The 24260-nt window shown below is 45.2% G+C and overlaps 1 protein-coding gene across 1 annotated transcript in view; it reads left to right on the forward strand.

Annotated features, from left to right (window-relative positions):
* SORCS3 (sortilin related VPS10 domain containing receptor 3) overlaps positions 1 to 24260 on the forward strand; it is a 1013788-nt gene that overhangs the window by 265394 nt on the left and 724134 nt on the right. Inside the window, exon 2 of the mRNA XM_082267888.1 lies at positions 5991 to 6058. Coding sequence (XP_082124014.1) covers positions 5991 to 6058 — 68 coding nt within the window. The remainder of the gene's footprint in view (positions 1 to 5990; positions 6059 to 24260) is intronic.

Consider the following 24260-nt stretch of genomic DNA (forward strand, 5'->3'; position numbering starts at 1 on the left):
GCCTTGCCCCCGTGTGTCCGTGTCAGGAGAATATTCAGCTAGAGGTGCTCTTTTTTTAACTCCCTCAGTGCCAAGAGGAAAAACTTTCTTGGAAAGTTTAATAAAAATTCCTCTTACTGCACAGTGCATTTTGGGATCTGTAGTGTAACCATTATAGTGTAGCTATGATATGGCTACTGTCTCAAACTACAACTCCCAGGATTCTCAGCATTCTGCATAGACCTCTATAGGCTTGCTTGGTCGTGCCCTGCCGCCCAGAGGAGAATGGTGCAGCATTACATCAGCATTACACTATAGGGAGAGAAGAATATTGAGCAATGCCTCCATCTCCATATTGCTGTAGCCCAGCACCTGGTTACCATCAGTATGAGTCCTCATTGAAAGTGTAATGTCTTTTTAAAGCTGAACTCCACCCTTACCTACAGTCTTGCACAGTTGTACACAGTGGCGGCCGGTGTATTGAGGGCGCAGGGATGCCCCCCCCCATCCATCTGGCCCCCTAATCTGCATGCAGGGGCGCCGGACGCATGGAGCTTAATGTTTTTTTTTTTTTAATCACCTGATTAGAGCCAGAGGCTCCAATAGGGTGATGCAAAGGGTGGAGCCGGGGCGCAGAGCAGTGCGCCCCGAGCCCACCCATTGTGTGACAATAGCGAATGAAAATTCGCTATTGTCACACCGATCCTCCTCCTGGCCAATCAGGAAGCACGTCCGATATGCGCTTCCTGATTGGCCGCAAGGCAAACCCCATGCCATTGGCGGAGGCGGGAGCGGGAGGACTGGAGGAGACGCGCCGCCGGGACTGAGGAGAAGCCGCGCCGGGGGAATGAGGAGAAGCCGCCCGCCGCCGCCGCTGCTGCTCCAGGTAAGTAAGGAGGCACGCACGCTGATCTCTGCATTGGGGGAATGTATGCTGGTCACTGCATTGAAAGGGGGCATGTACGCTGGTCACTGCATTGGGGGAATGTATGCTGGTCACTGCATTGAAGGGGGCACACACGCTGATCTCTGGATTGGGGGAATGTACGCTGGTCACTGCATTGAAAGGGGGCATGTATGTTGGTCACTGCATTGAAGGGGGCATGTATGCTGGTCACTGCATTGAAAGGGGGCATGTACGCTGGTCTCTGCATTGAAAGCAGGCATGTATGCTGGTCACTGCATTGAAAGGGGGCATGTACGCTGGTCTCTGCATTGAAGGGGGCATGTACGCTGGTCACTGCATTGAAAGGGGCTTGTACGCTGGTCACTGCATTGAAAGGGGGCATGTACGCTGGTCTCTGCATTGAAGGGGGCATGTACGCTGGTCACTGCATTGAAAGGGGCATGTACGCTGGTCACTGCATTGAAAGGAGGCATGCACGCTGGTCTCTGCATTGAAGGGGGCATGTACGATGGTCACTGCATTGAAAGGGGGCATGTACGCTGGTCACTGCATTGGAATGGGGCATGTACGCTGGTCACTGCATTGAAAGGGGGCATGTACGCTGGTCACTGCATTGAAAGGGGGCATGTACGCTGGTCACTGCATTGAAAGGGGGCATGTACGCTGGTCACTGCATTGAAAGGGGGCATGTACGCTGATCACTGTGCATTGAAAGGGGGCACGCTGGTCTCTCTGCATTTAAAGGGGGCACGCTGGTCTTTCTGCATTGAAAGTGGGCACGCTGGTCTTTCTGCATTGAAAGTAGGCACGCTGGTCTCTCTGCATTGAAAGTGGGCACACTATACCTTAATTACTGAAGGCCCCTTTCACACTTTTGCGACCTCAAAGTCACGCAATTTTTTACAGCGTTTTTTGGCGCAAAGCAATGCCTATTACATTTTTCTGTTTGCGCCCCCCAAAAATTTTGAGCACCAACCGCCACTGGTTGTACAGACTCCTCTCTTGCTCTCTTGTACTAAAATGGCTTACTCTGATTTTATGGCACACTGTGAGCTTCTCACATTGTGCTTTAGAAGCTGCAGCAAGTCAAATACAACTCGCCTAATTTCCTGGCTGGAGGACATCCTGCATCATTTAGCTCTTTTCTCCCCAGCCTGGCTGTCTGTGGCTTATTCCTTTCATTCATTGGATGTCAGTTCTTTCAATCATTACATAATATGGTTCTAAAGCAAATACAACCTGCCTAGGAACACCCGCTCCTGCAGGCGAAGACCTGCCCCAGGCATTTTGATATTTGCTTAACTCCTTTTGAGAACAGGGTCTTGTGATGTTTTAAGGAAGATGTATACAGCACCTTGCCGGCCCCTCCCACCACATGATCCCCTTGCATTGCAGAGAGAAGCACAGAGACTCAGTGATGACATCATTGGGTTTAAAATAAGATATGTAATGAATAGGGAAAGGTTTTATTTAAAGATTTCATTAGCATGTTCATGGGGGGGGGGGGGGGATGAATCAGGGAAGGGGACATATACGCAGATTAAACTTAAGCTTTGAGGGACACGTTCAAGCAGATGAGATAACACCAAAAGTCATTAGCGGCTCTTATTCCTAGAAGTGAAGGCGTTCAATCTAACCCCGCAGACATGGCGGCTGTGAAATATGAGCTGTCGGGAGGAATCAATTAGACACAACTAATTCTCTTTACATTTACACAGCCTGGGATGCAGATGCCTGCCCGAGGGTCTCACATTGGGGAATTTAGTAAATGCCATTGCTGTGTAAACCTGATGAAATGTATTCAGGACGGTATAATAAAACGGGATCTGCATCCAGTGATAAAGACTAAATCAGACGATGCACAAATATTCATAACGTCCTCAATGTGCCCCCTGATTCACACACACACTAACATGCATAATCTGCAGTCTATGGACCCCCACTATCAACTGATAATCTAGCATCAGATATACAGTGGTCTAGGAAGGGTTCTGGTCGTCCCAAACGTCTTCCATTTGAGGATTATGGAGGCCACTGTGCTCTTAGGAACCTTAAGTGCAGCAGAAATCTTTTTGTAACCTTGGCCAGATCTGTGCCTTGCCACAATTCTGTCTCTGAGCTCTTCAGGCAGTTCCTTTGACCTCATGATTCTCATTTGCTCTGACATGCATTGTGATCTGGAAGGTCTTATATAGACAGGTGTGTGGCTTTCCTAATCAAGTCCAATCAGTATAATCAAACACAGCTGGACTCAAATGAAGGTGTAGAACCATCTCAAGGATGATCAGAAGAAATGGAAAGCACCTGAGTTAAATATATGAGTGTCACAGCCAAGGGTCTGAATACTTAGGACCATGTGATATTTCAGTTTTTCTTTTTTAATAAATCTGCAACAATGTCAACAATTCTGTGTTTTTCTGTCAGTATGGGGTGCTATGTGTACATTCATGAGGAAGAAGAATGAAGATAAATGATTTTAGCAAATGGCTGCAATATAACAAAGAGTGAAAAATTTAAGGGGGTCTGAATACTTTCCGTACCCACTGTATATATTTTTATGTTAATTGCAGTAATGTGTCAATGTAACTATTTCAAGATCAAATGTAGTATCTGTTCTTATCAGTGATCCACTGGGGGCGCTGTGCTATCATCTGGCCTGACCTAGGATGGGTGGTGGCTATGCAAACCTGCTGGAGTGATGGGGATCTGGAAGGATTGTACTGGCAGGAATTGAAACCGCAGTGCCCATAGGTAATTGGGGGCTGGGAGTAAATTGTCCCCGGGAAAGCTGGAAGAGCCCATTACCTCCTGGTTTGAACGTTCTACCTTGTCTGGCCATCGGCTGAGAAGGCAGAGAGTCTGCAGTGTCTGTGCCCCAGAGTGGTCGCCCCAGAGATGCTCTTAGTAATGCTGGACATACACTATATGAAAAAATTGGATCATTTGGACAGTTTTTTCATTTATCGGCCACTTGAGGGACACAAATCAGTAATCGGTTTTGACGTTTTTGAGCCGAAAAAACAAAGGACAAGTTTCGAAATTTTCTGCAGAACGAATGATAAATTGAAAGGTTATTGTGTTTCTTGACCAAACTGCATTAGGTATATGTGAAAAAAACTAACAAAAAAACTGATTCATTAATGTCCATTGAACAATTTATTGGTCATATTATGATGGCACGATCGTTTGCTCTCACGGTCGAATGTTCGTTTTTCGAAAATGAGTTTGAGCAATTTTTTGTATAGTGTATGGCCGGCATTACACTTGGGGGTGGGACCCCACTATGTAAACCCCATGGTCCGAGGTCCAAACACTTTTTCTGCCCAGCGCCTTTTATTTATTTTTGTGTATTTTTCTCCCACGTTTTGTCACTTTCACTTATGTGTGTGTTTTCTTCTCACTAAGATGGAGGGTGTGAGTCCTCGGGCTTGCCCTGAAGTCTAGAGGGAGGATGTCTCTTCAGGAGAGCCCCTCGACCAAGTATTCGATGGTCAGCTTCGGCTGACCTAGAAGAACGGGTCTGCCAGGCCTTCTGGCTATACAGACCATTGGAAACCCTTTGTCCCTGTCAGGAGCCCTGCACCTCGGGGGATCAGGGTAGAGGTCCTACCCCTTCAGGGGGTGGACAAAGCACACCCCTAAGTGCACTTTTTAGTGTGTGTGTGTTCACATGCACCTTTTTTGTGTTCACTTATGGGTTTTTTCATTTCAGGTTTTTGCACCACTGAATTAAAAAAAAAAATGTGTCATTGTAACTCTTCCAGATATTAATCACTTCTCACAGAGATCACAATACTGCCTCTGACAATGCCTTCCTCAACTTTTCTCTCCATGAGGGTAGCACCACTTTTGTTTAGGCATCTTCCAAGGTCCCTGTCTACCTGGATTGAGATGATGGCTCAGAAGTTGTAATAGTGACTTATCCCTTGCTGAGACCTATTCCTGGCCTGTATAAGCAGATACAATCACTGCGGACAATGGTTATCAGATAGCTGAACTCACCAGACATTTCTTTCCATCCACATAGGTTTTATTGCAAGCAGTAGGTATAGCAGACAACAAAATGTGACAGATGATTGAAGATGGTATCTGCAGGTCAAAACATGGTAATGTATTCCCGGATGCTAGCAGATTGTATAAAAGGTCTAGACAGATGTGGCCATCTCTATAGCCACAAGCATAAAGAAGCAGGAAGAGGAAGTACATCAGCAATGGGAGGGAACACAGAAGGGAAAGACAGAAAGCAAGTGCAACAACCGAAGCAACCACAAGATGGCAGTATAATAACCAATTATAATGACATTACCACAACTATGCATTATATTATATTTTACATAGTGGTGTAACAGCACAATGACACAGATCAGCCCCTGCTGCAACCTCTCACCTTGTGGCTTGCTACAAAAAGTTACAATGTTGCAGTTGGCTCTCTGGTGGTGTGTGTGTGTGTGTGTGTGTGTGTGTGTGTGTGTGTGTTTGTAGGAGACTAAGGAAATGGTTTCTCCTGCCTAAAATGGACTAATGACATAATGTTAGCCTTGATAAAGTATTTAAACTGGAGCTGAAGGACCACTTTATAATCACAAAAGGAGAAGCTTTTCTGAATAATTATACTGTTTATTATGCCATGCCCGGAATTTGTTCATGCAAAGTTGAAGTCATCTTTAAGGGGTCTATTTTTTTTTTTTATAAAATTACTGCATTCACCAATCTGTAACAAGTTATCTCAGTATTATGTCTAAATACATTTGTTTCCTATGATCATCAACTCCATCTAGTGGCCATAATGTTGTATTTTCCTGAAACACCTCAATCAGGGAAATACCACATTAGGGGCACTATATGGAGGCGACAATCATAGGAAATAAAACTATTTAGCAAAATACGGGGAAAATGTATTCAGCTGGCCTAGTGCTTGTGACAGTCATCCCACAATTTTATTTTTTTTTATAAACAGACCCCTAAGAGGGCAGGTTCAGATTTAGAGACTGGTTCTATTTAAAGATCAGAGACCTTCTATATATAATTCTTAATAGTCATCTATTCTCTGTATTCCTCCCCTTGACTTTTATGCATAGTAATGAATTTATTATTTTTTTTACAGGTCATCTTGATTCTTACAAAGCTGTATGATTTTAATCTGGGGAGTGTGACAGAGAGTTCCCTCTGGAGGTAGGTAGATGATTATTTTTTTTTATTATTATTATTAATATTATTATTATTATTATTATTATATACTCTAGAACAAAAGGTTTTGCATTTTGCTAGAATTTAGGAAAAAAAGTAACTTCCCACTTGCTTCTGTTTTGGGGTATAATACAATCACTCTCTTACTATAAATAAGTCTTTTCCCTTTTACTGATGACTTATTGAGACAGCAGGGAGTTTTGTTAGATGCATTGTAATTACTTTCAGCAATGCTATGCACTGGCTCACTTGGGTTGCACTTAATAACATGACAATGGAAAAGACATTGCTTCCAATGTTGCCTGTTCACATCAATGCAGCGCAACTGCGATGCGACTTTGGGGAAGGGTCTTTTGCTACTTTAGTGTGATGCAGTCGAATTTTGTGGTCCATAGACTTCAATGGAAATGCATCAAAATTGCATTTACATGTCTTTTTTGATGCAATTGTGTGTGCCATTTGTGCTGGTTGATAGGAAACAGCACCCACCGCCAACCTCACAACCAATAACTCATCCCAGACAGCAGGGATGAGTCATCGGTTGTTAAGGAGTCAGTACCCCCGGTATCCTAACAATGATAAGTCATCCCTGCTCACAGCAGAATGTAAGCAAAAGAGCCAGCAATAAAAAAAAAAAAAAAACAGCAACAGCGTGTGGGTCCCCTTTAAAATCCATACCACACCCTTATCCAGGTCTGCAGGCCAGGAAAGGTAGGAGATTTGAGCGAGCATCTCCCCCCGCCCTCAAACTATACCAGGCTACATGCTCTCAACAATATGGGGTGAGGCACTATGTTAAGGAGAGACCCCATACTCCTTCACAAAGGGGGAAGCCAGGATCTAGGGGCCCCTTTGTTAAAGGAGGCTTCCTGATTCCAAAAGGCTACCCCCCGCCCCCACAATCACTAGACTAGGGTTATGGGGAAGAGGCCCCTGTCCTGGCAAAGTGCCCCCCCATGTTGAGGTCATGTAGCCCATGTGGTTCAGGAGGGTGGGGTTGCTCACTCGTCCCGACCTCTTTCTTGGTCTTCTGGGCTGCATGTCCAGATAGGGGTCTAATAGGGATTTTGGAGGGGACCCCATGTCATTTATTTTTGGTGTGGGGTTCTTCTTTATCTCCTTACCAGAGAGAGAACATTTTGGGTGTTGAGGGCGTAGAAATGGTTTTGGTAGCCATGTGAGGGTATCGACTGACCAGGGAAGTAGTTGTAGATAGAGAATAAAAGAGGTCTGAGGATGAAACCTTGGGGAACTTCTACAGGAAGAGGAGAGGAGGAGGAGGTGGAGTTGTAGGTGACCCTAAAGGCGTATTGAGATAGGTAGGAGGAGAACCAGGTAAGAGCAGAGTCTTGGAGGCCAAATAATTTTTTTTTTTGGGGGGGGGGGGGAGGATGCGTCATTACCTGTGTCACTATGAGGCCAAAATTTTTTGGACAGCTTCCCCTCTGCCAGTGAAGTCATTGACACGTGCCTCTTACCGCACCTCTTACCGAAGTACCAGTGTCTGACACCCAAGCAACGTTTCTGTTTTCCTGAGAACCCCTTCCCAGTGGCTTTGCTTGCTGGCTGTTTTGACTTACTTATCATTTAACTACTTTGGCTCTTCCCCATGGGTTCACTTGTCTGCTGCCTGCCCATGCCCTTGGTCTATTTTCTGGATCTTTTTCATCTCTGCAACACAACAACTGTCTTCTCCTCTACTCCCTAAATGCTTCCAATGTTCACATCCAGTTTGTGCAGGTTGGTGTCTACATGTAAAACCAAGTTGAACTTAGGGGTCATGATCTAGGGTCAGCACACTGTCCAAATGTTTGTAAAGGAGTCCCTGGTAGAACATTTGCTGGCCCTTAGGCTCCATGCCCCCAAGATCCCATGCCGCCTGCTCACATGTGAGCTCAACCTCCTCTGCCCCGTCATGATTACTTTATTTGCTATAGACAATACATTTCTATGCATAAAGCGAGTGTCTATGGTGAAGAGTCATGGCAGGTAAAAAACAGCCACTTTTTAAACCATATTGTATAAAAAAAAGTTCTATGTCTTTATTGTTCAGATTTGATATTGTACAATAAAAATCAGAATAAAAATTACATTTCGACAAGAATAAACAAGTATGTGTTGATGTATAAGGCCATATAACACACTGTAATTAACATGGCAGCAGGAGTATATGATGTAAACCAGGCACTGATATATTCCTACTCAAAGCGTTTCATGAAGCAAAGTTCACGTCTTCTGGAAATAAACCAAATGCCCAATTGATAAGCAACATACACTAATCACAAAATCAAAATGAGATTGGAATAATTTCTCACAAAGTGACAGGTGCAATGGATGGGCACTTAATTAGTCTTGCCCGGGAGCTGTGGGTGGAGCGAACCGCCAGGTGGTAAGCGCACAAATGGTATTATAGAGGGGCCAGTAGATATAACAACAGTGGACTGTGACCTGCTCTTATTAGACCATGTAGAAAAATGTGCAGCCACTAGTGACCCAAACCACCAAAAAAGGGTCTATAGACAATATACAGGTTGACTTTGAACTGCCATAGTGCAAGTCTGTTTAATATGTTCTAATCATAAGGATATATATACCCTGGACCTGATAGGGTTAAAGCACCCATGTTATGTCAGCAGGCCTCTCTGATCCTTTCCTTAACCACAGGGCCGCAGCTGTATATCATGTGTGTATATATATATACATATATATATATATATATATACATATATATATTACATATATATATATATATATATATATATATATATATATGGGATTTGGCATTTCCACCTGCAGAGGAAAGTCAACCTGCAGTTGCCAGGCACTCGATATCCGGAAGCACCTGCCAATTGCCAGGCAGTGACTCAGAACTAACCTCTGCCTATGTATACAAGGCAGAGTTCAGTCCTGACAGGGGGAGGGATAGGTTATGTGTTCCTGCAAAACAGGGACTAGAATATATTCCTTCCCCTAGTAAAAGCAGCACACACATAGTAAACACAAAGACTGATTAGGCACACATTTAACCCTTTGATCACCCTAGATGTTTAACCCCTTCCAAGCCAATGTCATTTGTACAGTGACAGTGCATATTTTTAGCAGTGATCACTGTATTAGTGTCACTGGTTCCCACAAACTGTCGGAAGCGTCAGTTAGTATCACAGTCCCACAAGTCACTAATTGTCGCCAATACCAGTATAAAAAAATAAATTAATACAAATTCTAGTATATATCCCATAGTTTGTAAACACTATAAAGTTTGTGTAAATCAATCAATATATGCTTATTGGGATTTTTTTTTTTTACTAAAAACATGTAGCAGAATACATATTGGCCTAAATTTAGGAAGAAATTCGATTTTTTTCAATTTTTATTGGATTTGTTTTATAGCAAAAAGTAACACATAGTGACTTTTTTTCAAAATTGACGATCTTTTTTTGTTTATAGTGCAAAAAATGGAAAATGTAATGGTGATCAAATTGCACCAAAAGAGCACTATTTCTGGGGAAAAAAATGACATAACTTTTATTAGGGTACAGCATTTCATGACCGCGCAATTGCCAGTTAAAGTAATGCAGTGCCGTATTAGAAAAAGTGGCCTGGTCATTAAAGGGAGTAAATCTTCTGGAGGTCAAGTGGTTAGAAAACCCTCCTTGGACCGCTATTAGCAGGACATCTACTATTTAGGTCAATTGAATGTTTCTCTCTAATTGCTTTGAGCTTGACCTTTACCAAGGCCCAACTGCATGGAAACATGCAGATCTATCAATCTTCCGACTTCGTTGGAAGCCCCACGACAACTTCCTGGCATCCCCGAAGATGGTTAGTTTACTAATTTTTACCGGCGCTCTTGATTTATGAATACCTGCCTTCCCACAGATGCTGCGTTGAGATCGTGTTCAGAATGTGCTGAATGTCGGCAGAAACTACAGCCAAGTCTTCAAGTCCCGTTGACATTTCCCGGGCCCGCCTAATTAATTGTTCTGATCCTTAATCAGCAAGGACTAGGCTTTCCAGATGCTTATTCCTATTTGTTTTCCATCCATCGGGAATGTCTATTCTCTTGTTCCTCGCTATATGTGAAATCCTAGACTCAATCAAACATGGCCAGTCTTTGATTAAAGGCAGAATAAAATGCACAAAAGGGTGTAAAATAAAGTTGGTTCGTGTTTAAGCCTTTTTTTTATTGTGGATTGGATTGCAGCCTATTTTATGCTGAGGGATTTGAAGCATATTTTATCAGTTCTTGCACTTGAGTGTCTCTGAAGCCAAAAGTAAATCTGAAGCCAAACTTTTTTTGGAAAGAGTACAGAATGGTTCAAACCTCTGTCTGGTTTTTCTTTTACCTTCTATTTCCCATTGGGGAGAGCTACCTTTACTTTCTTTCCCATTGACACAACAGGAAGTTTTATCTATGGAACACAAAATAACTCTTAAACAGGTGTCATTGGAACAATGGTCCAAAATTCCGAGTGGCCAAATATGATAAAGAGTACATAACTCTTTATCATATTTGACCACTCAAAATTTTGGATTTTTCTTTCACCTTCAGGGCTGGGAGATCATCATATCTCTCAAAAAAATCCAGAGACAAAAACAATTTTTTAGTACAATGGGGAAGAGTTAGATATTAGGATAGTGAGTCGCTCTATTGGATGACACCAAGAAGAGATTCATCCTTCCCACGAACTATCAGTAAGTCCAATGAAAAAAGCAGGTGGCACACTGTAAAATCCACCAATTGCAAAACTTTATTATTCTGGGCAAGCAACACAAAACACAGCTTAGGACTTTCTCCTCTTCATTAAGCCTAATTAACTGTTATTTCACTTTATTATTAAGAGCCGGTTCACACTGAGGCGACACGACTCCTAACTACTTCGGGGGCAACTTGTGCATTACCATGCACCACGACTTTGGAGCGACTTGCAGGGACTTCACATAATGGAAGTCTATGCAAGTCGCTCCGAGGTCGCCCCGAAGTAGTACAGGACCCTTTTTCTAAGTCGGAGCGACTTGTGTCGCTCCTATTAGAACGGGTCCTGTAGCGGTCAATGGACCACGAGGGAGCGCGACTTGTCAGCCTGACAAGTCGCGCTAGTGTTGACCGGCTCTAATAGTCACTTATTATTTTATAACACTCAATATTTTATATATTCTAAATGATTCATTATGTGTTACTCTAGAATATTTACCCTCAACTCGTGTCTTGGTGTCAACTGTTAAATTTTGGGTTTACCACCATTTTTTGTCCCAGTGGAGAGATTTACAACCTATCCTAGACTTTATAGCATCATGGTAATTGGATTTAAAAACTTTCACAAGTTCCATCATGTCCTTAGACAATCAGCATCTTCCTCAACACATTCCATCATACTGAAATTATGGTAGAAGTCACCTGAGTGGCTATGATGTTGGGGTATGTTCGTGATACTCATCAGAACCTAAGAAACTGCTTACATGGTGATAAAATGTCTTAAACCACTTCCCGATTGCATCATTTGATGTCCTTGGGTTGAAGTGGTTATACCAGGATGATGCCTGCACCTGTAGGCATCATCCCGGTATGAAAATCTGCAGACGGTGATTTCCTCTTTACTGGAAGTGGCACCCTCCCATCGCCACCACTACCTTTCCCGGTCTCTGCCATTCGATTCCAGAGCCCAGGAGCGATGCGACCAGCAGCAATGGTGGCACTACACAGAGAGAGAGGAAATTATGTGTCCCTCTGTGACCCCAAAAACCAGAAGTGACGAAGATTTTGTCATTTCTGATTTTGGCTCTTTGTTAACTTAGCCGTTACCGGCCAGGGCAGCACTCAAGTAGACTAATATGTGTCTGATTGGCTGCATTAGAGCCAAGAGGAGAGATTTGGGGTCTAATAGACCCCAGATCTCTCCATAAAGAGCACCTGTCATTGCCCATGCTTTCACAAGGGATGTTTTGAAAGCAATAAAGTTGATAAAAAAAAGAGACAGTGTAAAAAAAAAATAAACAAATACATAAAAATGTTATAATAAGATAAAGAATTTAAATAATATATATATATATTTTTTTTTAAACGCCCTCTTCCTCCCTGTTAATGCGTAAACACCAACACATATGCAAACAGTGATCCGATCACACGTGTGGTATCACCGCGAACGATAGAGGAAGAGCAATAATTTTTGCCCCAGACCTCCTGTGAAACTCTAAACTGGTCATCTCTAAAGGCTTTAAAAGCATTACTAATGGAGATTTTTAGATACCGTGGTTTGGTGTATGCAATTTTAAACTGAAACAGGTGCATCCGAGCTGCTACCTCCTGTTCAATGTCTGGTGAGCCTCAAACACACAGCACCCAGCCTATGAGGGACCTGAAGATCAACACTTCTGGAAGCGTCAGTTTCTCCAGAAGACTTCCGTGGAACATTCCTCTTTAATAATGGCAGTGGGAAAAGGAAGTATATTTAATATGTTCTTCTGAAGGGTATTCTTTGTAGCCAATTTAATGTTCTGTACAGGGTCACGTTAATATTACAGAACAAGTCCAGTTGAATTTGACTAACCAATGCTAGCCATACATTCTGCTAACAGCACCATTTATAAACTGGTTTCTACAAAGTTATCTTAATAGCAGAGGTGTGTGCTGCCTTTTTGTAGTCTATTGTCTTTCTAATCATAGTTTTGGTTGATATATGATAAAGTAAGTTATATTAATAAGATTACAATTACACTTCACCTCCATTATTTAAGCAAGCGTATGACTCTGAGAAGGGAGGATAGATGAATCTACAATTAGTATTATCATTAATGCAGAATAAGGAAATAAGTAATGTGCTTGACCTTACCTCTCGATCTTTATCCATATTTAAACTACTAAGCAAAACTCACAGATGTCCTTCTCTTTAGCCGTCATTACAGCTAACCTTCAGGCAAACCACTAACCACACAGTTCAAATACTCATGTATGGTCTCTCTTATCTGCAGAATGCTTTGTAGTTTAGTTCTGCCACTTTTGTGATTCATGCAATTCTGGCTGACATTAGAGCCAAGAGGGTGACACCACTTTTACTGTCAGGGTTAAATATTACAGTGGTGTCACCAGGGCCGCTGTTAGAAATCATGGGGTCCCATACAGGCTTCCTGACGGAGCCCCCCCAACTCTGCCTACACTCCACCTGCCCCCCCCCCCCAAGGTTTTAGTAAACAACGGCAATAATTTTGTCAACCTATGACCCAAAAATGAAAAAAAGTCCCTCCCTTGCTGCCACCTTCTGGTCCCCTCTGTTGACCTTACGGTTCCCAGGTAATGTAATTTAGGCACTGGTAAGCAAGTAGGTGTGGAAGTGTGGTCCACTAAAAATCCATTTGTTTGTTTAGGCAGAAATGATCAATAAAGCTGCCCCCCCCCCCCCCCTGTTTAGCTGATGGGGCCTGGGTCCAGTGCTACAGGACCAGTTGTACTGCCTTATCAGTGGCCCTGGGTGTCACCTCTCCTCCACCAACCTGCTAAATGGACAATAAAGGAGTGGTAAAATACTGATAAGTAATCAACTCTGCTCAACGGGAGGGATGGCTTCATTAACACCTTAGCAATCTTACTGCTGTAACAAAAAAAGATGCAATATTTGCATCCATTTACGTGATCACCCTCAGAGCCCTGCAGGTAGCAGACTGAAGTCAATTTATTTCCTTGGCTCTTCTCCAGTGGTGGAAAAAAAGTTTTATTACTTTGGCTTCTGCTAGCTAAATGGCTTGGTTTATTTCTTTGCCCACTGTCAGCTTATGGAGCAGAGCCATGCCAAGTTTGGGAAGGATCCTGACAACATTGTCCAGGTCCAGTGACTCCGGCTAAAGAGTGCCGATTTCCTCCTCCTACAAGGGAACAGCTGTGAGCCACCAGCCGCTCCTGCCCCCTCCCCAGCCTGGTGCTCCAGTGAGTGTTGGAGAAGCAGAGTGGGGTGTAGTAACTGACAGTCACTGCTCTGTACAGCAAACAGACCAGCATCTGAGTGATCCATAGTCAGGTGATCACTGGGTTCTTGGTCTTAGAGCTGTAGTTGTTGGAGATACAACAACTTTAAGCTTAGTCTATTGCAGTTCATAAATAGGACACTAGATGTCGCTAATGCTCAGTGATATGCTATGCAGTTTCTATGATGTATTGTATTTCCTGTACACTGTACTGTACTTGTTGGTTATCTCTTCCTGTCTGTGTTCTTCTTACAAATGAGAAGGTGATATCTTTGATATCTGTGATTATGTTCCAATAAAGAAGCCAGTTCCTGTTTACTCCACAATGTCTTATCTGAATGGACTCTGCTGCACCCAGTGATCGCACTCTGCAACAGTAGTGTCATGCAACGTTTGTTTTTTTGCTAACTCCAATCTCCTTTAATAATACCTTTTGCTGAGATAGCTAGTATTTGCTAGTCACATTCAACTGAAAGTGATGTTAAAGTAACAAATGATTATAACCATACTCTTGCATGGATCAGCCTCTTCTGCTGGCGTTCCTGGGCCCTCCTTCCTGCCTAGTGCCCCAAGAGCAAGGGCACCCAACAGGGCCGGTGCAAGGATTTTTGCCGCCCTAGGCAAAATAAAAATTGCCGCCCCCCCCCCCCCCCCCATATGACCTACCTTCACTACATCAGCCAAGAGCCAGAAGATCTCTGCATTACGCAAGTGTGAGCGCAGTGGTTGATGTAGTGAGGTGGGAAGCAGTTTAAAGGAACACTGATGGGGGGTAATTTCTGCTGTGACCTGTGTACAGTCCCCACCAACCTCAGCTTCTCCTCCCGGTTGGTGGTTGGTAATAATGCAGCTTCACCGCCATCCATGTGAATAAGGTCATGGAGACAGCCAATCACAGATCACCATCAGTCAGACGAGGTCAGCATTTGGGTAGACGGGGACACTGTCCATTATACACAGCCCCCCCATATCACACAATACAGCCCCCCCCCCCATATAATACAGCACACCTCCCATATCACACAATACAGCCTACACAAAACAACCTCCCCATATCATACAATACAGCCCCTCCATATCATACAATACAGCCCCCCCATGATACAATGCAGCCCCTTCAATATGATACAATGCAGCCCCCTCCATATGATATATGGAAGGGGCTGCATTGTATGATATGGAGGGGGCTGCATTGTATGATATGGAGGGGGCTGCATTGTATGATATGGAAGGGGCTGCATTGTATCATATGGAGGGGGCTGTATTGTATGATATGGAAGGGGCTGCATTGTATCATATGGAGGGGGCTGCATTGTATCATGGGGGGGGGCTGTATTGTATGATATAGAGGGGGCTGCTATGATACAATGCAGCCCCCTCCATATGATACAATGCAGCCCCCTCCATATGATACAATGCAGCCCCCTCCATATGATACAATGCAGCCCCCTCCATATGATACAATGCAGCCCCCCCATGATACAATGCAGGCAGCCCCCTCCATATCATACAATACAGCCCCCCCCATGATACAATGCAGGCAGCCCCCTCCATATCATACAATACAGCCCCCCCCCATGACACAATGCAGGCAGCCCCCTCCATATCATACAATACAGCCCCCCCCCCCATGATACAATGCAGGCAGCCCCCTCCATATCATACAATACAGCCCCCCCCCATGATACAATGCAGGCAGCCCCCTCCATATCATACAATACAGCCCCCCCCCCATGATACAATGCAGGCAGCCCCCTCTATATCATACAATACAGCCCCCCCCCCATGATACAATGCAGGCAGCCCCCTCCATATCATACAATACAGCCCCCCCATGATACAATGCAGGCAGCCCCCTCTATATCATACAATACAGCCCCCCCCCCATGATACAATGCAGGCAGCCCCCTCCATATCATACAATACAGCCCCCCCATGATACAATGCAGGCAGCCCCCTCTATATCATACAATACAGCCCCCCCCCCCATGATACAATGCAGGCAGCCCCTCCATATCATACAATACAGCCCCCCCATGATACAATGCAGGCAGCCCCCTCTATATCATACAATACAGCCCCCCCCCCCATGATACAATGCAGGCAGCCCCCTCCATATCATACAATACAGCCCCCCCCCTCCATGATACAATGCAGGCAGCCCCCTTTATATCATACAATACAGCCCCCCCCCATGATACAATGCAGGCAGCCCCCTCCATATCATACAATACAGCCCCCCCATGATACAATGCAGGCAGCCCCCTCTATATCATACAATACAGCCCCCCCCCCCATGATACAATGCAGGCAGCCCCTCCATATCATACAATACAGCCCCCCCATGATACAATGCAGGCAGCCCCCTCTATATCATACAATACAGCCCCCCCCCCCATGATACAATGCAGGCAGCCCCCTCCATATCATACAATACAGCCCCCCCCCTCCATGATACAATGCAGGCAGCCCCCTTTATATCATACAATACAGCCCCCCCCCATGATACAATGCAGGCAGCCCCCTCCATATCATACAATACAGCCCCCCCCCCCCCATGATACAATGCAGGCAGCCCCCTCCATATCATACAATACAGCCCCCCCCTCCATGATACAATGCAGGCAGCCCCCTCTATATCATACAATACAGCCCCCCCCCCCATGATACAATGCAGGCAGCCCCCTCCATATCATACAATACAGCCCCCCCCCTCCATGATACAATGCAGGCAGCCCCCTCTATATCATACAATACAGCCCCCCCCCATGATACAATGCAGGCAGCCCCCTCCATATCATACAATACAGCCCCCCCCCTCCATGATACAATGCAGGCAGCCCCCTCTATATCATACAATACAGCCCCCCCCCATGATACAATGCAGGCAGCCCCCTCCATATCATACAATACAGCCCCCCCCCCTCCATGATACAATGCAGGCAGCCCCCTCCATATCATACAATACAGCCCCCCCCATGATACAATGCAGGCAGCCCCCTCCATATCATACAATACAGCCCCCCCCCTCCATGATACAATGCAGGCAGCCCCCTCTATATCATACAATACAGCCCCCCCCCCCATGATACAATGCAGGCAGCCCCCTCCATATCATACAATACAGCCCCCCCCCCCAATATCATACAATGCAGCCCCCCATGTATGAAGAGTGAGGCCAGTGTCCGGGTGGGGGAGTGTACTGTGTTGTCTGTGTGAGGGGTGGGAGAGGACGGGACACACATCATCTCACCTTGCATGCTGTCCTCGGCATGTGATGGGGGATGGGAGACTGTCCGGTGTCCAGCAATCTGCTTCTGCCAGAAGTTGAACACGGAGCAGAGGGGGGGGGGCGTCTGGAGAGGCACAAGCCCAGCTCCCTGAGTGTGATTGGAGATCGGCTCCTGATCTTCTTCAAGCAGAAATCAGCTGGAGGGGCGGAGACCGGAGGGCAGTGAGCGCCGAGCTGGATCCCCAGGATTCTATGGAGGGCACTTCTGGCGCCCCGGCCCCCGACTATTCTAATGTGCGCTCTAGACAAGTGGTGTGTGCTGCCTGGGGCTCGCTTGCTGTAGCGCTCAGGCGGCACAGCATGAGGAGTGCCACACCGGCCGGTCCACTACTGATTCGGGGTGCAGAATGGCGGCGCCCCCTGTTAAGCTGCGCCCTAGGCAGCTGCCTTAGTCGCCTTACTGGTAGCGCCGGCCCTGGCACCCAATCAAGTTAATTCCTAAGCCATTCACACACAGCTGTGACTCAGCCCCGTCCCCTCTCTCTCCTCATTGGCTGACTGGTTGTAATTGACAACAGTGGGAGCCAATACCAGCCAGGAAAGCTGCCAATCAGACCAAACTGTGTCTGATAGGCTGCAATGCAGCTCAGATGAGAGATTTGGGGTCTAAGGGACCCCAGATCTCTTCATAAAGAGAATAAATATAATGCCTGAAGGTAAAAAATTTTTAGCCTTTACAAACACTTGAACTGATTCTGTAAAGTAAAAGACGTTTCATAGCTTCTCCAAGCCACTTCTTCAGTTCTAATAAGTGTCAGGAACACACCCATCCCCAACCTTTATATCCACACAGGTAGTAAAGAAACCTTAATCCAACCACCAAGGAATGTGTAGATGTTGATTGTCCAAGAACAGGATGGAAGGTGTGAAACTTGTGGAATCACTCAGTTCTAAATACATAATCCCATCCTTGGTGTCATGAGGAAGTATTCATATGCGGTAATTCCTCGATTTACAGGCGTGAAAGAGGTCATCTACGCCAAATTGGAATAAGAAATCCTGAACATAGGCTGGGGCCTTCAAAGCCTTTTGTCTTCCACATATAATGCTGTCTTAACAACTCTTCTTATTGGATAGTTCTGAATATGTTAGAATATCTATGAACACTTTTTTGAAAACGAGATGATAACCTATCAAATGTGCTGACGCTGATATTAAGTGTGGTTTGACCTTGTTTTATTGGATCGGAGACCAGAGAGAATACTTTTTAAAGCTGTGGAATGTGACCAATATATGCCATCATGGATACAGACCATGGACTTATATGTCTGATTTGGGATGCCCCCCCACTTCGAAGGTTTATGCGATTTATGGATTTTACTCCCATGCTGTACACGGTTTTCCAATTGTGATATATATCTGGTTGATGGCGACTACATCCCCAATCTTTGATTCCATATTGTAAGTTGACAATTAATGGTAGACCCCAGCTTTCATATCCTTTGGGATATATGTTGATACTACACCATATTGCATATACTTCTTGTGGTTGTGGTTTTTTAAGTTTTAACACATTGCGAATCGGATCCTAAAGAAGCCCATAATTCGGGCGAAACGCATCGATCCGTACTGTGTGGAAATACACTATTTTTTGAACAATGTATTATATGGTGATATTTATAACATGATATATTTTTTTATGTTAAAACTAGGGTGTGCTGTATTAACACTTTTTGCAATGTAACAATAAAAATAGATTGCTTTTAATTATGAGCTATATCGTCTGACTTTTGGGCACATTAAAAATCCCCATTTTCTAGCGTCTTCTTCCCTTTTCCTTCCCTTCCTCAATTCCTTTCTTTTAAGAGGAGACCTGGAACACATTTTACATTTCCAGATTTAACCAGGGGATTGTGCCAGAATTCATCTTACAGGTGTACCCCCACCCAATCTCTTTTTTAAGATATGAAATGTCTTTATATATGGAGAAAGTCCAGTTGAATGTTACCAACTACTACTATACCAGGGCTTGACAAATCCCATGCACCAGGTCCCCACTGGGCCCCCGCCAGCCCAAACTGCTTTGTGCTCTCCCTTTTCCCACCCCATGTCCTCAGCCAGCCCCTCTCTCCTGCCCTATAGAGCGAAGCTCAATCCCTGTGTACAGAGTCAAGGTGGAGCCCTCCGGTGCACAAAGAACTTGGGCAAAGAACTTTCCCTAACTCCCCGCACAGTACTATGAGAGCCGGAGGAGACCGCAGGCTCGTCTCCCTTCACACCCCATGGAGCAGAGAATGTGGCCTCCTGTACTGATCACCTTGTCTATATTATTCCTGCTGGATGGCAGCCATGGACGAGTGTTTGAAAGATAGCGATGTATGCCAGAGTTCGACAATGCCGCCTTCAACATGACAGTAGGGGTTACCAATACATGCAGCTCCCCCCTGGCCATGATCCAGTAACTGCACTCCAAAAACCTCGCCCTGCACCTCGGTGAGTGACAACACCCCATACCTGTACACAGGGGCCCCATTTCACTATACCTGATCTATTCCCATACACTCACCTAGGGATAGGGACAATGCTGGCCAGGATCCAGTACCAACACTCCATCAACCTCACCCTGCACCTTGGTGAGTGAAAATACCCCCCCCCCCCTACCTATACACAGGGGCCCCATACCCCCAACACTCCACCTACCTGTACACAGAGCCTCCCATACCCCCAACACACCTACCTACCTGTACACATGGGGCCCCATACCTCCAACACCCCACCTACTTGTACAAAGGGCCCCTATCTCCACCATGCCCTAACACCAAACTCCCTGTACGACACCACATACCACTTCTTTCCTGCTGCCCCTACCTGTTCCACTGCCCTCCTCATGTGATGCTGCCCCCCCACCTGTCCTGTTGCCCCTCTCCCATGACACTTTTTCCTCCTGTCTTGCTGCTCCTCACCTTTCCTGCTGCCTCCCTCCTGTTGCACTTTCCCCTCCTGTCGCGCTGACCCCCTCCTGTCCCACTTGCCCCCCTTTTGTCCTGCTGCCCTCCACCTGGCTCCTAACTTTTTTAGCTGACTCCTAGATTCAAAGCAAAATTGTCAAGCCCTGTGCCATACATGGTGGGCAGCATGGGAGCCATATAGCATTAGATGAGCGGGGACTGGTGAGAGAGGAGGGTCAGAAAACCATAGGATCAGTAGAGCTGGGGACTACTACTGAGTGGGGGATCAGCAGAGATGGGGGTTACTGTTGAACAGGGGATCAGAAAAGCTGAGGAAACTACTGAGTGGAGCATCAGCAGAGATGGGGGTTACTACTGAGTGGGGCATCAGCAGAGCAGGGGGGACTACTGGGCAGGAGATCTGCTGAATGGGGATACTAATAAGCTGGGGTTCTATTGGACCTCTTTAAAACCAGTAGAAAATCAGCACACACAGGGCATTTGCCAAGCTTTAATAAAGCTTCAAAAAAGCATCACAAAAGTTGAAGTAAGGGTAAAGCCCTTATATCTAGTGAATTAGTCAGCACCGTCTTAAAGAGTATCTTTCCAAAAATAAACGTCCTACTGTAGAGAATGACTGGAATTGCATTTATTTCTCTGGAAACATCTGGGAAAATCAGTTCACCTTCATCTTGCAATATTGCAAAGAAGCAACATTTTAATATTTTTGACAATTTTTTTTATGAGTCTATTTCTGTAGAAATAAAAAGGCGATTTTTCATCACATTACATTGACTTCATTGACTTGTGAAGCAATTGCATGTGTCATATGAAATTTATTAGCAAGTTTTTATCCAAAGTGGACCTAGCAACAGATTTAGTCTTTCAGGTTTAATTATGTGCCTGCTAATTAATGTGTCATGGTAACCCTTCCAGGTATTTATTACCTCTCACAGTGATCAAAGTATTTCTCCCGATAATGCCTTCATTGCTTTTTTTCTCTAGAAGGACAGAGTTGTCTTTCTTTAGGGAATATTAAGGGTTACCATCCACTTCCTGGACTGAGATGTCAGCTCACAGATGACACAATCATGTCAGTTATTGTGCCTTTAAAGTTCTTGGTTGCGTTCACAAATGTCATGCCTTTATGACTAAGCCCCATGGGGGGGCGAAACTCGTCGGTGAGTGTGGCGGGGGCAGATCTTAGCCTTAGGCTGCTTTTAGTATAGATACCGTTGGGCTTTGCTGGATGTGCTCCTCTTGGGATCATTTCTTGATCCATGTTTACACATTGAGCCAAGGTTAGCTCTCCCTCAGCCTGCACTCTTTAGCCGGAGTCACTGGACCTGGACAGTCTGCACCCCTAATCTATAATTTTGGTTCACAGTTCAGCCCCTGCTGCAGCTTCTCAACTTGTGACTTGCTACAAAGTTAGAGTTCATTTGGGATGGTAAAAATAGATGATTTAGCCATGTTTAGCCCTCCCTCGTTAGCCTTAGGCTTTGTCCACATGGGTATACTAAAGCATTCATCCATGTGATGGCCCGCTTGGGATTCACAGGTTTTAAGTGCATTTGTGTGCAGGCAGTCCCGTTTATGTCAACTGGGACACACCCGCTGCTCCCAATTTGACATCGATGTGGGGGGGGGGGGGGGGATTTCTCTGAATGCAGACAGTGTGAGCTTGGGGACTTGCACCCACATGGACAGCCACTTTGCCCCTATTGACATGAATGGGACTATCTACATGGGGATGCAGGGACAGCCTGTACATCCTGTGAGGGCAAACACAGCCATCACTCTGATATTCACTTTAGTATGCCCATGGGAACAAAGCCTTACAGTGTTTGCAGCCTGATAACTGAGGGGAGGAGACTGTGGAAATGTCTTCTTGAGCTTTACTCAGATTAATGACATCATCTAAGCCTAGGCACCATCCAACGTCACCATCTACTTCCTGGACCAATATGGCAGCTTTGAAATGACAGTCATGTAAATCCTGGTGCCTGTTCAGTTCTCAACCTCTGACTCAATACAAGGTTGCAATAATGCAGACTGATCAATGAGGGAGAGGAGACTGAGGAAATGCTTTCTCCTGCCTGCAGCAGACTGATGATATCATCTCAGCCTAGACAAGGCCACTAGACTGGGGTGCAAGGATGGCTTTTTAAAGTGGTTGTAACCCAGTGAAGTGACTGGCCTCAGGTGTTACACAGAGATGAAACAAATCCTTCTACATACGTTGTAGCTGTTTATCTGCAGTCTTCTCTTCTCTACAGCCATTCAAAATTTTTTTAAAACTTGTCTAAGCTGTCAGAAAAAAGGGGGCGAAGAGATAAAATTACATACTGCACGGCTCAGTGAGGAGACCTTAGAGAAGCGACTGGTGGAAAGGGACCCGCTCCTCTCCGCACAGCACACAGAGCTGAGGCTGTCAGTCACAGGCTGTGTGCTGGAGCTCCCTCCTCTGTCACCATTTTTCTCTTGGTGTCAGGAAAACTTGACAAAAGTGATTCGTGCTGATCACAGAGGAAAGAAGCAGCAGACAGAAATGGCACTAAAGCCCCGTACACACGCACCGATTGTTGGCCGTAAATTTTCGGCCAACGTCCGATCGGCCGATTGTCGGCTTGTTAGTATGATGCTTCCGACAACCGACTGCGACTTTTCGGCCGAACAAAATCTGGTGTGCATGCTATAAAATTTTTGTTGGCCGTCAACAGAACGGCCGATTGTTCGTCAGTCAGTACAGATTTCGGCCGACAAAAATCAGATGAGCAAGACTGGGCATGCTCAGAGAAGAAAAAACACACGGAAAGTAAACCAGCACATGACATCACTTCTGAAGTTGGTTGTTGTTGGCCGAAAAAATTTGTGTGCAGTCTAGAGCACATTTCAACCAACACAACAACACTGGACAAAAGTCGGCCGATCGGTCGGCCAACAATCGGTGCGTGTGTACGGGGCTTTAGTGCTCCGGACTGAGACAAGTACACACTATAGAGGGATGTGATTTGTTCATATTTTATGTCTGAGGTTTACAACCTCTTCAACCACTTCAGTACCGGGCCCTTTCACCCTCTTCCTGCCCAGGCCAATTTTTAGCTTTCAGTGCTATCGCACTTTGAATGACAATTGCGCGGTCATGCAATGCTATACCTAAATGAATTTTTTTCATTTATTTTTAGATAAATAGAGCTTCCTTTTGGTCGTATTTAATCACCACTGAGTTTTTTTTATTTTTTGCTAAACAGATAAAAAAATACCGGAAATTTTGAAAACAACTTTTTTTTCTTTGTTTCTGTTATACAGTTTTGTAAATAAGTAATTTTACTCCTTCACTGATGAAGCTGTACTGTTAGGCATTGATATGCTGCACTGATAGGCACTGATGAGGTAGCACTAATGGGTACTGATAGGCGGCACAGATATGCAGCACTGATGGGCATTAATAGGCGGGACTGATGGGCACCCTTTATGAGCACTGATAGAAGGCACTGATGAGGTGGCACTGATGGGCTCTGATGAGGAGGCACTAATATGCAGCACTAATGGGCACTGATATGCAGCACTAATGGGTACTGATAGATGGCACTGATATGCAGCACTGATGGGCACTAATAGATGGCACTGATGGGCACCCTTTATGGGCACTGATAGGCAGCACTAATGAGGTGGCACTGATGGGCTCTGATGAGGAGGCACCAATATGCAGCATTGATGGGCACTAATATACAGCACTTATGGGCACTGATATGCTGCACTGATATACAGCACTGATGGGCAGCACTAATGAGGTGGCACTTATGGGCTCTGATGAGGAGGCACCAATCTGCAGCATCGATGGGCACTGATACTAGGCAAACACAGCCATCACGCAGTGATATACAGCACACAGCCATCACACATTGATATACAGCACTGATAGGAGGAACTGATATGCAGCACTGATAGTCGGCACTGATTGGCATCCTTTATGGGTACTGATAGACGGCAATGATGGGCACTGATAGGTAGCACTGGTAGATGGCACTGATTGACACTAATTGGC

The sequence above is a fragment of the Pelophylax lessonae genome (assembly GCF_965119305.1).
Source record: "Pelophylax lessonae genome assembly, chromosome: 9".
Classification (NCBI taxonomy): Eukaryota; Metazoa; Chordata; class Amphibia; order Anura; family Ranidae; genus Pelophylax; species Pelophylax lessonae.